The 16,222-nt window shown below is 42.0% G+C and overlaps 1 protein-coding gene across 1 annotated transcript in view; it reads left to right on the plus strand.

The window, feature by feature from the left end:
• DNAJC10 (DnaJ heat shock protein family (Hsp40) member C10) overlaps window positions 1–9,115 on the plus strand; it is a 36,327-nt gene extending 27,212 nt beyond the window's left edge. Inside the window, exons 16-23 of the mRNA XM_080927143.1 lie at window positions 231–332; window positions 1,171–1,326; window positions 2,332–2,465; window positions 3,206–3,259; window positions 3,474–3,621; window positions 5,426–5,545; window positions 6,753–6,857; window positions 8,600–9,115. Coding sequence (XP_080783269.1) covers window positions 231–332; window positions 1,171–1,326; window positions 2,332–2,465; window positions 3,206–3,259; window positions 3,474–3,621; window positions 5,426–5,545; window positions 6,753–6,857; window positions 8,600–8,611 — 831 coding nt within the window. The 3' untranslated portion in view covers window positions 8,612–9,115. The remainder of the gene's footprint in view (window positions 1–230; window positions 333–1,170; window positions 1,327–2,331; window positions 2,466–3,205; window positions 3,260–3,473; window positions 3,622–5,425; window positions 5,546–6,752; window positions 6,858–8,599) is intronic.
• Window positions 9,116–16,222: the final 7,107 nt, after the last annotated feature.

A 16,222-nucleotide genomic window follows, 5' to 3' on the forward strand; every position in this document is an offset into this window, starting at 1 on the left:
TCTTACCGAGGACCCTTGTTCCCACATGCTGAAAACAATTGATCGTTAGTCCAGCTCCAAGGATCGCACAGTGTCCTCTTGCCTCCAGCACCATGAAGCACATGATATGCATACATGCGTTCAGACAAGGCACCCATACATATAAAATAAAAAATAAATATATCTAAAAAGTAAGCTGTTGCAAAACTGAAACTAATAGGTAAAGTATATGAATTTCTTCTTTCTCACAGTATAACATCCAAGCTTATCCAACAACAGTGGTATTCAATCAGTCCAGTATTCATGAGTATGAAGGACATCATTCTGCAGAACAGATCTTGGAGTTCATAGAGGTATTTTAACTCCTAGGCTATGCTAGAAGTCTTTGTATTTATATGTATGCTTTGGACTTGCTCTTTTTGTGCCAGGAGATTGTTTTCTGAAAACCTTTTCATTTTTATTTAAGCCTTTGTTTTCTTACTTACTGTAGTGTTTTGTACGTGAGAGATATTACTATTGAATATATGAAATGATAGTTTTCCATGAAGCCTGTCACCCTTTTCCTGTGTCCTTTCAGTGCATTCACAGTGCCCAGGCCAGGCGTCCTGCACCGGGCTTGTACATTGTTAGCAGAAGGGCCTGTTTGCATTCAATCTTGACTAGGATAATTTCAGTGACTTCATTGCTACTCACTAGTGTCCATTCTCCTGTGTCCTCCAAAGTAAAGTGTGTTGTAGGATTGTGGTCCTAGTAAAGCTAATGTGTTAGTATCACTTGACACATCTGTTCAGTCTGTTCAAACTGCCTTTGGAATATAGTCTCTAGAAGGTGTATAGCATCTCCATTTAAATAGCAAATATAATAGCTGTGTGTTAGTCATTAAAGGGTCACTTCTAACACATATTCCTGCTATCAGAACAGATAGTGGGGCCTATGCAGGTATCTGGATTACTCCTGGAGCTTGATTACATGATCTCTTCACAGTCCCCTCCGGGGTCCCTCTTTTCCTGGCTACAGTGGTTGTAAAGCTAGGGAGAAAATACACCTTTTAAGAAAACTTTTTGGCAAAAGCCAAACTTAACAATAGGTTTGATTTCTCTAAAATGGGAACTTTCTAAATGACAGGTCCAGCAGTATTTCCAAATACGTGAAAAACTTGTTGTGTGTAACAGTAGTCTTTTCATATCCTAGGATCTCAGAAACCCTTCGGTGATCTCTCTTACACCCACCACCTTCAGTGAACTAGTTAAACAGAGAAAGCATGACGAAGTCTGGATGGTTGATTTCTATTCTCCGTGGTGTCACCCCTGTCAGGTGTTGATGCCAGAATGGAAGCGCATGGCCCGGGTATAGTGACAGCATTACTTACTTCTCATACCTGCTGAGATTTAACAGTTACTTTGAGACCAAGGGGATAACCTACAAGCAGGTGGTTCACACACACCTGACTGGATGATAAGCCGGCACTGCCTCCACCCACTGACCAGACAGTTCACTGTTAGAACTTACAGATAACTGTTTCCTCATAGTGTTGGCTCTTTAAAACAGGAGGGTCGGGAGGCCAAGAGCACTCCAGACTCTTTCTCCAAAACGTGTGAGTTTCCTGTAAATGGCGGTGCTATACGATACTGAATGAAGACAAACGTAAGATGATCAGACAAAGCCCTTCGTTAGGAAAATACTTAATACTGATTGTATTTTGGTTGCTAGTGTTTTTGTTGTTGTTCTGTTTGGTTTTTTGTTGTTCGTTTGTTTAGTGAGATGGGGTTTCCTTGTATAACTCTGACTGCCTATCCTGGAGCTCACTCTGTAGACCAGGCTACCCTTGGGCTGCCTCTGCCTTCCAGGTGTTGGAGTCAAAGACTGCAGCCTGGCTTAACATAGAAATTTTTAAAAGTGTATTTACCTACGTGGTAAATGAGTAGAACCAGCTATTTCATCTGCAATAACTGGGAAGTTCTTAATTACAAAGTTATGGCATTCAAATTCATTAGTTTAAATGGCATCTTTTAAATCTTTAACCATTGTCCTCTGATACTGATAATAGTAAAATACCCATTGTACAAGGACTGTTAACACATCTGAAGGTTGTGGTGAGGTCTAGATAGTTGAGTCAACAGTTAGGATTACTGACTGCTCTCACAGAAAACCTGTTTAGTTCCAAACACTCTTAACCATCCTCAGCTCCAGATCCAGGGGCTGCAGTGCCCTCTTGTGGCCTCCAAGAGCAGTGCATACACATGATACATACACACGTAAACAAAGAACTCCTACACATAAGGTTTTTTTAATTGTGAGTTATCACAGTGATTTTAATTACTGACCCATGTGTTGACTTCTGTTCTGTTGTAGACGTTATCTGGACTGATAAGTGTGGGCAGCGTGGACTGCCAACAGTACCATTCCTTTTGTACTCAGGAAAACGTTCAGAGATACCCCGAGATACGACTTTATCCCCAAAAGTCAAGTAAAGCTCACCAGTATCAGTAAGTATTCTGTCAAATTTGAAGGTACCTATTATAATCATTTGGTTATACACTTAACATTTAAGGCCAACAATATGTATTGGGAGGCCACTACGGGATGTGTGGTCCCTCAGAAGATGCCGGAACAGGACAGTGAAACTAGTTACAAGGTTGTAGTCAAGAAGCCGTGAGAGAGAGAAAGAACCGGCGTTTAATTCCTTACTTGGCCCTGAGACCTGGCCAGGCCTTGGCTGCATTGTTCATAGCAGTCTTTGTACTTAGGGGGAACAGAGGGTCATACCCCTCATCCCGTTGCTGGAAAAGAACTAGCCCATCAGACTTACAGCTCACCTGCTAGGGTTGGCCGCTGAGATTTGAACCCAGGACTGTCCTAGTGTTCACCCATTCTACACCTACACAGGTATTAAAAAGAAACAACACACAATTGTAATTAAGTGAATATCTTTTATATCTCTATAAAAGATAAAAGCATCTGCTATTGGGAAATCACAAAATGCATTTACAATCCTGAGTACTTAAGGGAGGGAAAAGATACAAAGACTCAGAAAAATATATTTGAAGTAGGAAAAGATACAAAGATGTTTGAAGTCATATAACTCTTATTTAGTTTGTGGAAAGAGATATGGTGTCATTAACCAGCCGTGAACTATTATATTTTGAATTGCTGCAGTAAGGCTGTTTCTTGACCATATGCAGTAATAGAAAATACCACTTACAACTTGGTTTTTTTCTTTTTTCAGTAGTTACAATGGCTGGAATAGGGATGCATATTCCCTGAGAAGCTGGGGTCTCGGGTGAGTGATCACATTGTATAACACTGATTTGAAGCTATTCATCTTACGTGTATAGTTTCCTGTGAGTTAGGATTCTGGCATTTAGAATACTGGGAAAAGATGACATTTGTCAAGGATTGGATTTTTTCTAACTTAGGACTGCTTGCAGTATTGGCATATAATGCTTGCTTTGCTTTTGTGTGATAAAAAAGGATGTTTGATTCCCTTACTGCAGATTTTTACCCCAAGCATCCATAGATTTAACACCCCAGACTTTCAACGAAAAAGTTCTACAAGGGAAAACTCCCTGGGTGGTTGACTTCTATGCTCCTTGGTGTGGACCTTGCCAGAATTTTGCTCCAGAGTTTGAACTCTTGGCTAGGGTAAGTGTTGTTGTCTAGTTAAATAAATTCTACTCATACATGTTTGTTTTAACAAAAGGTTAAAGCATTGTAAACTAATTCTTAATGTAGCTCTTAAAAATATTTCTCAATTTAAAAAAAAAATGTGTTTCTATAACTATTATTTGTCTTTTTTGAGACAGGTTTCTCTTTATAACTCTGGCTGACTTGAAATTCCTTATATAGACCAGGCCAGCCTCAAACTGCTTGCCTTTTCTACAAAAGTGCTAGTATTAAAAGCATTTACGGACAGATTACAAGTATCCGAGTGTGTGTGCTTCTGTATGTGCACATTATTATTTCTGTAGGTGGACTGCTGTCCTGAGTTAGTCTCCCTGTTTGTGTTTGTATCAGTAACCATAGAAACCAGAGGAAGGAAGCAAAGACACTTCAATTGCCCTAGAGCTGGAGAGAACCCTAAGTCAGTCGAGGGTAGGAAGAGGGTAGACACGTGACAGCAGAACTTTGTGAGAGAAGGTGAAGCGAAGGGAACTGACCATACAGCTAGCGTCCACCTTGAATGACCACAAAGGGAAAGATTCAGATACCGTATGTGTAGGTGCTCATGAGGCGTTCACAGAGAGCAGTAGAGTAGATTGCCTGACTTAGGGAAGATTGATCAGCGTAGGGTCATATAAGATCTCACTTGACTGTCGACCCTGAGCAAACCCAAAAGAGAGGACTGGAGTGTAGTAACCTGAAGGTAAAGAAGGAGCTCCCTGTTCTGAGAAAGGGTGGGGCCGGAGGGCTGGTAAGTACTGTCCAGAAAGACAGGCAGGTGTGGGCCGCAGTGTAAAGCACACAGGAAGAAGCCCAGTAATTACCTGGAAAAGAGCAAGCCCCACTGTGACTGTGTAGAAGGACTGAGCTCTGACCTGGCAGTGTACGAGGTGTGCTCAATCATGCCCCAGATTAAGAATGCCAGTTAGGACCAAAGACTGGTGTTTGGTTGTGATGGGCAGCATGGGGTGGGTGGAAGGTTAGGGAGGTCAGGGTTAGAGCCTCCAGGTACTTGTGAAGAAAACAGTGTCTGTGTTAGACAGATGACCGCAAGTGGAAGCTTAAAGTAGAGACAATCTTGTTTGAATACAAAGAATTAAAGCTGAGGGGTGTTTTGTTTGACAATTTAATATGGTTTATTTATTTTTATTTTAATTTTTTTAAAGTGATTTCTTTATTTCACATATGTGAGTATGCTGTAGCAGTCTTCAGACACACCAGAGGGCATGGAATCTCATTACAGATGGTTGTGAGCCACCATGTGGTTGATGGAAATTGAACTCAGGACCTCTGGAAAACCACTGAGCCCTCTCTCCAGCCCCTTTAATTTTTACTTAATCTTTTTACAGCCCAGACTTTATTCCCCTCCTGGCCCACCCTTTGATTATTCCACATCCCACACCTCCCGCCCCCACATCTCCATGAAGATGTCTTCACTCAGCCCCACCACACCTCCCACTCCCTGGAGTCTCCAGTCTCTTGAGGGTTATGGGAGTCTTCTCTGACTGACCCCAGACAGGCAGTCTCTGCTGTATGTGTGTGTGTTGGTGGTATGTTGCCTGGTTGGGGGGCTCAGTGTCTGAGAGATCTAGGGGTTTCAGGTTAATAGAGACTGCTGGTCCTCCTACAGGATGCCCTCCTCCTCAGCTTCTTCCAGCTTTTCCCTAATTCAACCACAGGGGTCAGCAGCTTCTGTCCATTGGGTCTAGAAAATCTTTATGTGAATATATAAAGATTTATGTTGGAAAGTGGCAAGATCTTTGAATTTGCTTTGTTTATTTTTCAGATGATCAAAGGAAAAGTGAAGGCTGGGAAAGTGGACTGTCAGGCTTACCCCCAAACATGCCAGAAAGCTGGCATCAAAGCCTACCCCAGTGTCAAACTGTACCGCTATGAAAGAGCAAAGGTGCGTGCAGACTGTAACTTTGCCTGCCTTCAGTAGGCCAAGCCCAGAACGTTAGATGGGAGGAAGATTTCGTCTTGTTTCCAGTTTCTCCCTTCATCTTTTAAAAACATTTCTTACTGAGACATCTTTTCCAGTGTGCCGAGAGATCTTAAAAGGCTTTCTGGTCTGTGTGCTTTCAGTTGCCTTGCAGACCTTGTACTCCATGAATAGGTAGAAACCAAACCAAACATTAATACATGTCTGGGTTATAGAATTCAAAAGTTTAATTGTTTCTATGCAGTTTTATATTTTCTACTTTTTAATATAGTGATTGCTTTTTAAATGTTTCCTTTAAAAATTCAAAAAATTTTGTAAATACTTTGAAATCCAGTTCATAGCAGCCTTTTTGAAGGATGCTCTGCTAGGGCTCAGATGACAAGTGGGGGCTTTGGCTTGGGTTAGGTTTGGGGAGCATTACTATCAATGTGCCCCTCCTTTTTCTTCTTCTTTTTTTTTTTTTTTTTTTTTTTGGTTAGGTTTGATTTTTATTTGTGTTAAATAACCTGCTTTGTGGAGCTAGCTGGCATTGGTCTCTCAGATTATCTACCTACCTCTGGGTATTAGGATTTCATGCACCACAATGCCTGGCTGTGTTAGGTTTTCAGTGAAAGAAACCAGAGCTCTACAAAGGTCTCACTCAACAAGCCAGGATCAGTGATCACTGGTTCAAAAGTTGCATCTTTCAGCTGATACAGCTGTTAACATAAGATCTGTCCGGTCTTCCCAGGTACAGTACAATGCTTGGGAACAGAACTATGATATCTCAGCAAGCATATTGACTTTTACAGATAAATGAAGACACATATGTCTACTAAGATATTTTATAAGAAAAGAACTGGGGTGTGAGCTGTTGGCATCCTCCTGCCAAGTTTTACTGTGTCGTGTGAAGGCTGGCATGCCAGGGCCGTCCTCTGCTGCCACAGGTGCACACAGCACATAAGCTTTGGAGTCAGTGCTGCCTTTTCCCTGGAAGTCCTTGTGTGCTCCTGTTGTACCACAGGCATTGCTCTGTCTAGTGTGTTAGCTGCCCTTGTAGCACTATGCACTTGAAGACACAGGAAATTTAGACAGCTCTGGAACAAAGACATAAGTAAGCAAGCTTCTAGTATAGAAATGTCATGTTTTGATTTAAATATTTGAAAGATAACATGAGTGTTTTTAATTTTAGCAAAGTGTTTGGGAAGAGCAAATAAATTCCAGAGATGCCAAAACTATTGCCACCTTCATTTATGGGAGATTGGAAACGCCCCCAAGCCAAGTGCAGAGGAGCAAGGTGAGAGCCGGGCCTGCAGCCTGGATGCATCTGCGGTGTGCATTCCACACAGAAACGAGTGTCAGATGAGTGTTCAGAGATACCCTCACTCTGGCGGAATACAGCAGCCAACATGATACACTAGATACCAACATGCTTAGAAAAAATGCGTGCTCACAGCACCACATTATCAGGTTCCTTTCATACAACAACCTGGACTCCAGTGGACAGTGTATATTAGCAACATCACTCATACAGCAAAATACAGCCACCCACCAACGGAGTGGATAAGCAAAAAAAAAAAAGAAAAAGAAAAAAATTGTGGAGGCAGGTGGATCTCTGTGAGTCGGGGTATACTCCGGTCTATAAATCAAGTTCCAGGATAGCCAGGGCTATTACACATGCTTAATGGAATAAAGCTAGTCACAAAGACCAAATATTACAAAATGTAAAATATTCAAAAAGCAAGTTCATGGTAGCTGAGGCAGGGTGAGAGTAGAAATTGCAGTGACTACTTAAGAGCGTGAAGGAGTCTGGCTCCAAAGGGCAGGAAGTGTTCTGAAGTAGTTGTATCACTGTGAGTAGACCCCTGGACTTCCACTGTGGATCTTCTGTTTTTAACATGTGAGATATGCAAGCTGGTTTTGGTGGTGCACATCTTTAATTTCGGCACTTGGAGGTAGAGACAGGCAGATCTCTGTGAGTTTGATGCTACCCTGGTCTGCATACTAAGTTCCAAAGTAAGCAAGAGTCCTGTCTCCAAAATATTTTTTAAAAGAAAAATATACAGTACTGTTATTTAAAATAGTGATGTGGTTAATAGTTAATTTAAGTGTTCTTTATTGTAAGTAAAATGCTGAATTATTAGCAGTAAATATTCTAGAACCTGGACATATTTTAAAGAGCAGAGTTTCCTAAATTTCTACCTGATCACTGGCACTGCAAACTCCCTCCTGTTGCTCTCCTGAACCTGATCCGTTTGATCTCTCCAAAGTCTGGTCTCGGCCTGCAGAAGAGCTGACTTCATGAGTGTGGGAGCTGCTGAATGGAATGTAATACAGGCAGCATATCACAGCCTCAGGAGAGTCTCTGGGAGCCCTAGGTGGGGAAAGGCCTATGGCCTGTTTCCCAACATCTATCCACCTCAGAGGGTGGAGGAGACAGGAATCAGTGTCTTCCTAGCATATACAGTATAGTTTTCTAATGTTTGAGTCATTTTACTTTCTCAGGTTATTTTAGAACTTAGGATATTACCCAAGTTAAATATTTTTTAATGTGTTATTACTCATAAACCAAAATACTATAGCTGAAATTAAGATAAAGAACAAGCCGTATTATCACTTAGTGTCTTAATATCTTTGCTGCCACTGTATAAATACTCTGAAGGAAGCAACTTAGGATAAAAACAGTTCTTCTGACTCACAGTTCAAGACCACGGCCCACTCACCTGGAGGGGTGCTTGAAGTGGCCAGTCATGTCACCACAGTGAGGAAACTGACGCATGCTGCTGCTCAGTGCCAGGCTCCCTGCTAGGGGACGGCACCATCGCTGTCAGGCGGTCATGGCAACTCCCGCAAGATTTCCAGAGATCCTGTCAAGTCAACAGTCATGACCATCTCACTTAGGATAATACCTACTGTGTGCAGGTGTTCATCAAGCAGAGAGTGTTTGATGGATTCAAACACTCTTCAGTAAGAACATTGAGTATGTGTAAGGAAGTAAAGAATTGAAATAATACCATAATCATCTTTACATCAATGCAGGATGAGCTTTGATGATGTTGAAGAAAAAGGAATTGGAAGGAAGAGAGTCTGGACAGTGGCACTGGAAGGTCCCTTTCGCAGGTGAAGATGCCTTGAGGAAGCAGATGCACATGACCTGGGCCTTGCAGTTGCACTGTGCCGAGAACACCTGCGGAGCTGCGCCACCTGAGACTGGAGTCCACATCCGGTTTTGCTGTGTCTTCGCTGTTGTCGTTGTTAATCCTTTTGGAAATACAAACATCAGTCTTAGCTCAGGGCCATGTAGAAATACCCCACAGGTCAGTTCAGCCCAGGGACTAGTTTGCTGACCACTAGAACTGATGTTTGGATACCTGGCCCCGTGTGGGTCTGTCTTCTTCATACTGTACAAGGTAGACTTGGGTTTTTTTGTGATGGGCTTGAAAACAAGTGACTTGGTTTTCAGTCACCTTCAAAAAATTCTGTCTATGACCATATATTTTATTTTGATTATTTTCACAAATGAGAAAATAAAAATGTACACATTTTTTTCTACTATGTACTACTGTATAGACAGGTTTTCTTGTAAGAGTTGAAGAATTGTTAATTTATCACAACAGTAAGTGTGAGAACCCTGTAAACTACAGTCCCAAGAACAAGGTAATGGGCTGTGAGGATGTCACAGGTCTAACACTGAGCCCTGAGTTGGGTGTGCACACCTTCATTTAGTTGCTCTCATAAATGTTCCTACTGATGGTTTTGTTTGACGTGTCTTCCTGATATTGACAGATTTTCCTTCTGGGTTCTTTGTTTTGATCATTCACATTGATTTTTCTTTCCCCGGTAGCTGTGGGTTTTCCTGTGTCCAATATTCACTATTCCAGTAGGAGCATGTGGCTCATGATGATGCTGTTACTCAATTATTGTCTTTTTCAGTAAGTATTGCCAGAACAACTGAAGTAATTTTTACCAAAACCAAGCACATGATGGACTCTCCCCATTTCTCAGTTGTTTGGACTCAAAGGGTCACAGGTTTCTCCTGCAACGCCAAAAGCAGAGTGGCCTCTGGTTCCCTTCTCTCCCCCAGCGTATGGGATGGTCAGAGGGTACCAGTGAATAAAGTCAAGTTATTTTTTCTAAAACTCTTTTGAAGATGGTTGTTGTGTTTGGAAGACTTTTACTTTGCCTTGCTCTCTAGGCTGTCTGTGTGAAGGTTGTGCCACAGGTCTGAGTTAGGGAAGGCAGTCTCTTTATTGTCCCTTCCAACCTCCTTCAGACTCTCTCTGACTCAGACTCTGCTGGACATGCAAGCACATACGGGAATTACCATTCCTACCAACTGTTTGAATCATAACTGATAATGGCAAGAGCCTTTCGTTTATTAAACTTTGAAAGCCTAGAATTTCTCTTGAAAATGGCTTGTTTATGCAAAATTCCACAAGTGGAATGCCCAAGAAAGTCTTGGTTAGTGAAAGTATACCGATTTAACATGCTAGTCACTTGCACACTGCTGGACTGGGCCACAGAGGGCTGCATGGATGGAGCCTACAGGCTACACTCCTGTCACAGAATCAGAGTGTCGACCTATAATTATCTCTGATACTTTCTGGTAAAGGTTTAGAGCTGGTACATCAAACAGTAGGTATTGCTTCTGCCTAAGCTGTGTGTCTATGGAATGTGTGCCGAATGTAGGACCTGCTGCTGGACATGAGGTCCGGTCACCTGGATAATACAGTGGCTGACCTCGGGTTCGTGTCCGCTCACAGCAGTGGCTGCAGGTGGATATTTAAGTGGGAACCCCCCTAAGAGTATCACATGTAGACTACAGCATCACCGCTCCTGATATCACATGTAGACTATACAGCATCACCGCTCCTGATATCACATGTAGACTATACAGCATCACCACTCCTGATATCACATGTAGACTATACAGCATCACCGCTCCTGATATCACATGTAGACTATACAGCATCACCACTCCTGATATCACATGTAGACTATACAGCATCACCGCTCCTGATATCACATGTAGACTACAGCATCACCGCTCCTGATATCACATGTAGACTGCAGCGACTCCCCTGTGCTCAGCTCTTCTAGCACACCAGGGACACAGGCTGTGCACAGCCAGTTAGAACTTGTACTGGGTACTTGGGTCCTTACCATCTTTTTAGTCAGGAGTAGATGCTATAGGGACTGGGAGGTAGGTCACTGGGTGCAGCACTTGGCTGTGGAGACTTGAAGATGGGAACCCAGCTAAAGCCGGGTGAGATGTGTCCCTGCTCTTTAGGGCGCGGCCTGCTTCAGCCATGCTTAGAGTGACGTGTCCCACAGCTGCATGTATTTCAGTTAACCACGGGTGATTCCAATCCTAACTCAAACTACTGTGGGAATAACTCGTTTACGGTGAGAATTATTGAGTGAGTTATAATTTCATATGAGATGGTCCAAATAGAAATACTTCATCATAGAAATAGAAGTAAGAAGCCTAAAATACATATCACACTGAGAAGAATTTTTAAAAAATTAAAAACAGTAACCAGAGTGACTCATTAAGAACTGGCAGGTCAGTGGAAGAGTCACCTCAGCATTTGTAGTCCCTGTAAGGAAATACACAGGGAACACTTCAAGATAGTGCTAAAGCAATGACTTCAAGTAAAGATGCCAAAGGCATGGACACAAACAGATGAAACTTTCTACTGTGAAGCTGTATGGTCAAGAGGATAATCCACAGGACACCTTACTGCATATGGAAGTACCAGCTCCATCTGTAATATTAATGTCCAGATGGTAAAGAATTGAACGTAACATGAAAATATGGGCGTCTGTAGTCAACAGTAAAAGCTGCTTGGCCGCGCTGATGAAGATATGCAACCCAAAGCCAGAGAACGCACCGGCACACAGTCCTCCTGGGCACAGATCAGTCAGCTGTTAAAAGCAACATGCAGAGAACCGGAGTGCACTCAGTGCAGTAAGCCAGGCACAGAGAACCACCTCTTATGAGAAGTAAGGCCTGCAGAAATGGCCACCGCCACCAAACCAAAGGAAGGCCGAGGAGAGTAAAATCCGGGCTGGTCAAACTTTTGTAGCAGTGACGTGGTAGAGTGCTCTACGAAAGAGCAGGTGAGATGGTTGTGAGGAGTCAAAGGCACCCGCTGCAAGCCTATCCCTCCCCAGCTCCCCGCCCTCACCCCAACAACCTGAGCTCAAACCCAGGACCCACGTGGTAGAAGAAAACTGAGTCCCTTATGTCGTCTTCAGCCTCTCAACATGTGCTCTGACACATGCATACCCACACACAAACAGAATAAGTAGTCTTACGTCTCTAATGCACTTCACATTAAAGGGCAGGAGCCGACACATGGGGGCACTTACTGCTTGGAGAGACTGGTGTACTGTGGACCTCATATATAATTAGCAAGCTGTGCCCAGAAAAGTGCAAATGCCTGTTTAATTAGGACCCCTCACAATACCTACAATATTGTAATTGGTGTTTTTAAGGTGGTAATTAGTAAGTCTAATGTGTCCTCGCCTATGAAACCACACCTACTCCTTGGAAAAGAACTTTCTCCGTTTCCCTAATTTTATTCTCCCTCAGACAGGCTTCCCTGTGGGTTTTAATTAGAAAATCAGGCACCAGTAGGTGGCAGTGAAATATAAGAGACTTCATTCCGCCTGGGGGGGGGGTGTCTTTCCTACTTCAGGCAGTTCTGTGGAGTCAGACCCTCTTGAATATCAAGTGTGGGCTAGTGAATCTGTAAGCAAGCTGAAGTTTGCGATCTGGTGTGTAGCCAGGCTGACAGCACGCAGGCACACCGCTCCTGTAGCGCAGGGCTCGTCCGTGCCATGAAGCCCAGCAGACCCCCGATGAGGAACACTGCATCGCTGACGTGTCACTTCTCAAGAGAAAACAGTCATCAGATTGTACTGACGCTTTTTTTCAAAATTCTCAGAATTTCCTCTGCTTCCTAATGTTGTTTTAAACTCATGACATTCTCACTCGAAGTTATACAGGACTGTTACTTGTTACTCCAAAAATGGAGTTCCTGTCTTGTGACCCAGTTCTTTAGTGAATTTGGTCATTTTGATTAGTTTATCTGTACCATGACTACTTAATTTGCTCAGTAGGAAAAAAATGTAGCAGAAAAAAAAAAAAAAATGTCCTGCCTACTTTACCCGATAGTCATGTAGATAAAATACATGGTTTTTTTTTAAATGTTCACACAAAAACCAAAATGTAGAAATTTTATGAAACAGAAAAAGGATTTTTTTTTATCATATCATCCAAATGTACTGTGTGGACTTTTTAAATCTGATTTACATGTGCACTCGCATGCATGTGGAAGCGCACACACATACACACACACACACACACACACACACACACACACACACACTACAGATTGCAGATATAATTCAGTGGTAGAACATTAACTAAGTAGGTAGAAGGCCCTGAGATAGACCTACCCCCCCCCCAAAAAAAAAAATGGAAGACAGGGGGAAGAGGACCAAGAATAAGAAAGGAAGAAGAGGGAAAAGAAAAGAAACAAGAAGATTATGTATAATTGATATTCGATAAGGGTAATTTGTTCTTAAGTAGGTTGATTTTTTTTTTAATGATACCAATGTCCAAGATTTGTTTCAGAATATATTAGAGAATACGAGGAAACAAAATGGGTATGAATGAGTGTCTTAGTTTAGGTTTTACTACTGTGAACAGATACCATGACCAAGGCAACTCTTAAAGGGACAACATTTAATTGGGGCTGGCTTACAGGTTCAGAGGTTCAGTCCATTGTCATCAAGGCGGGAACATGGCAGCATCTAGGCTGGTATGGTGCAGGCAGAGCTGAGAATTCTACATTTTCCTCTCAAGGCTACTACAACAAGACTACTGGCTTCTAGGGAGCTAGAGTGAGTCTTAAGCCAACGCCCACAGTGACACTACTGTGTCACTCCAACAGGGTCACACCTTCTAATAGTGCCACTCCCTGGGAAGAGCATAGATCATCACAGTGAGTCAGAATGGGATTGATGCACTGTCTTTGAAATATTCCATGACAATGATTTTGTATAAACAAAATCCAATGGCCGAGAAGCACTTAAAGAAATGTTCAACGCCCTTGGTTTTCAGGGAAGTGCAATTCAAAATGAGTCTTAGATTCTCTTACACTCCAGCAGAATGGCTAAGATCAAAAACTCAAGTGACAGCACATGCTGGAGAGGATGTGGAACAAGGGGACACTCCTCCATTGCTGGTTGGAGTACAAATTTATACAACCATTTTGGAAATCTTAGTTTCTTTATACCCACTCCTGGACATATGCCCATGTTCCACCATACCACAAGGGCACATGCTCCACTAGGTTCATGGAGCTTTATTCCTAATAAACTAAACAACCTGGATGTGCCACACTTGAGCAGCAAGCACCACTAACCACTTAGCTCTCTTGTTGGTCCCTTGATTCACTCAAAAATAGTTTTTAATGTTTGTCATACCTTATTTTTGAGGTGACAGCAAAAGAGGAGGTTTTGATTTTTCTGTTCAGTGTTATCTTCAAAATGCCCAACTCTTAAACATTCTTTCCCTATTACAAGTCATTGCAAACACACATTCAGTCCTACACCCACTTTATTGTGGAGCTGGTTTGCTCTAAGCGAGGGTAGTAGACCACAGGTTTGTCATAACTGCCTGAGCAGCTGGGCAACACAAATTAGAAATTATTCAGAACCTATACACCAAGGAAGTAATAGGTAAGGAACTAGACCCACATTCATTTCTCTTTTAAAAACAACTTTTAAAAGACTTATTTTATGTATGTGCCTGGTGCCCGCAGAGGTCATAAAAGGGTGTTGCATTCCCTAGAAGTAGAGGTATAGATGTTTTGAGACACCATGTTAAGAGTTAGAAACTGAACCTGGGCCCTCTGCAGGAACAACAAGTGCTCCTAACCACTGAGCCATCTCTCCAGGCCCAGGACTCTACACACATCCCAGTGCCGGAAGAAAGAGAGGTGATATCAGTGAATGTGTGATTGGCATGTTGTTACAGCTTGGCTTAGCATGGGCAGCTCACCAAGTCCATGGTACCTGCAAGAAAAGGTCTCATCCTTCATATCCGTGTGATCAGTGGAGCTAAAATTGACCTCATGGAATACATACAGTTGAAGGAAACATTAATGTCCAAGTGAAGATAGCTGTGTTTGCTCACTCTGAGCCCAGCTGTTCCTGGCTCTATATATAGCTGCTATATTTTTTTCCCAGTCAAACTTTTCAGGATAATTTCTTTGTCTTCAAAGTTCAGCACCATATATTTCTTTTTTTTCCCATGTTTTGGAGTTTTGAATTCTTTATTTATAAAAAAAATTAGGATTATATCTTACAGGTTTGTGCTGTGTTTTTAATGTAATAAATCATACAGCATTAGCAGAACAACTGAGATTGTATAAGAAGCCTCTCAGTGAGAAGTGAAATGCTGGAAATGAGGAGTGTACCAGTGGCAATAGTGACAAAGTTACTAATGAAGGACACAAGTGGCTATGCAGTTTGAAAACCTCTAGCTAGGTGAACTCAAGCTCAGGACATTCAACTCTTGTTTGTGTGTCAACTCTGAATTTGGTGCTTTCTAAAGCATCATATATTTCAACTATACCAAAAAATTCATATCCGTGTAATATTAACACTTGTCAATAAAATTACAAATACGCCAAAATGTGTCAGAGACAGTGACATTGAGCAAATGTTCCAAACAGTTTTACACGTTTCTACCCCTACTGCTAGTGTAAACAATTTTTCTGCAAGTGATGCATGCTGCTTCTGTGAAGCAGATGTAGTTCTTCAGCCTTCGACTTTTCTGAGTCACCCCTGTCCCTGGCTCTGTCTGGGTGAGTCACTCTGTCATGCAGGGTGAAGAGAAATAAAGTCATACTGTGTGAAGGTATGAAGGTTTTAGGATTGATTTGCTAATGCAGCATATTGATGGGTGAATAGAAAAATTGGGGGGAAGACCCAGGCAATTCACAGAAGGGTAGTGACTAGGAAATATATAGAATGACTAGCAAATGGAAGGATCAGTGAGGTATTTTGACCAATAATGAATGAGGGCTGGAGAGATGGCTCAGCGGTTAAGAGCACCGACTGTTCTTCCAGAGGTCCTGAGTTCGATTCCAGCAATCACATGGTGGCTCACAACCATCTGTAATGGGATCAGATGCCCTCTTCTGGTGTGTCTGAAGACAGCTACAGTGTACTTATATATAATAAATAAATAAATCTTTAAAAAAAGACAGTGAATGAGTAAGAAACAGATGTTGTCACACTAGAGACTCTTCCAGAAACACAGATTTAGACAACATCAAATCTCTCTCTCTCTCTCTCTCTCTCTCTCTCTCTCTCTCTCTCACACACACACACACACACACACACACACACACACACACACACAGCATTTGAACAATATGATATTCATGGCTTTTTCAGAGAGAAAAATGCTATCCAAATGTTTACTAATAAATACTTAAATTATATTAGTTTCACTTTATATGATTTTATTCGAGTATTATAGAATGACAGGGAAAAAGTTTAGGTCTTAGGTAGTGATTTGGAGCCTTCAGGACACCATTTTAGATGAAGATTCAAGTTAAAAAAAGATTACGTTTTACT

This window comes from Micromys minutus (genome assembly GCF_963924665.1).
Source record: "Micromys minutus genome assembly, chromosome: 13".
NCBI classification, from domain to species: domain Eukaryota; kingdom Metazoa; phylum Chordata; class Mammalia; order Rodentia; family Muridae; genus Micromys; species Micromys minutus.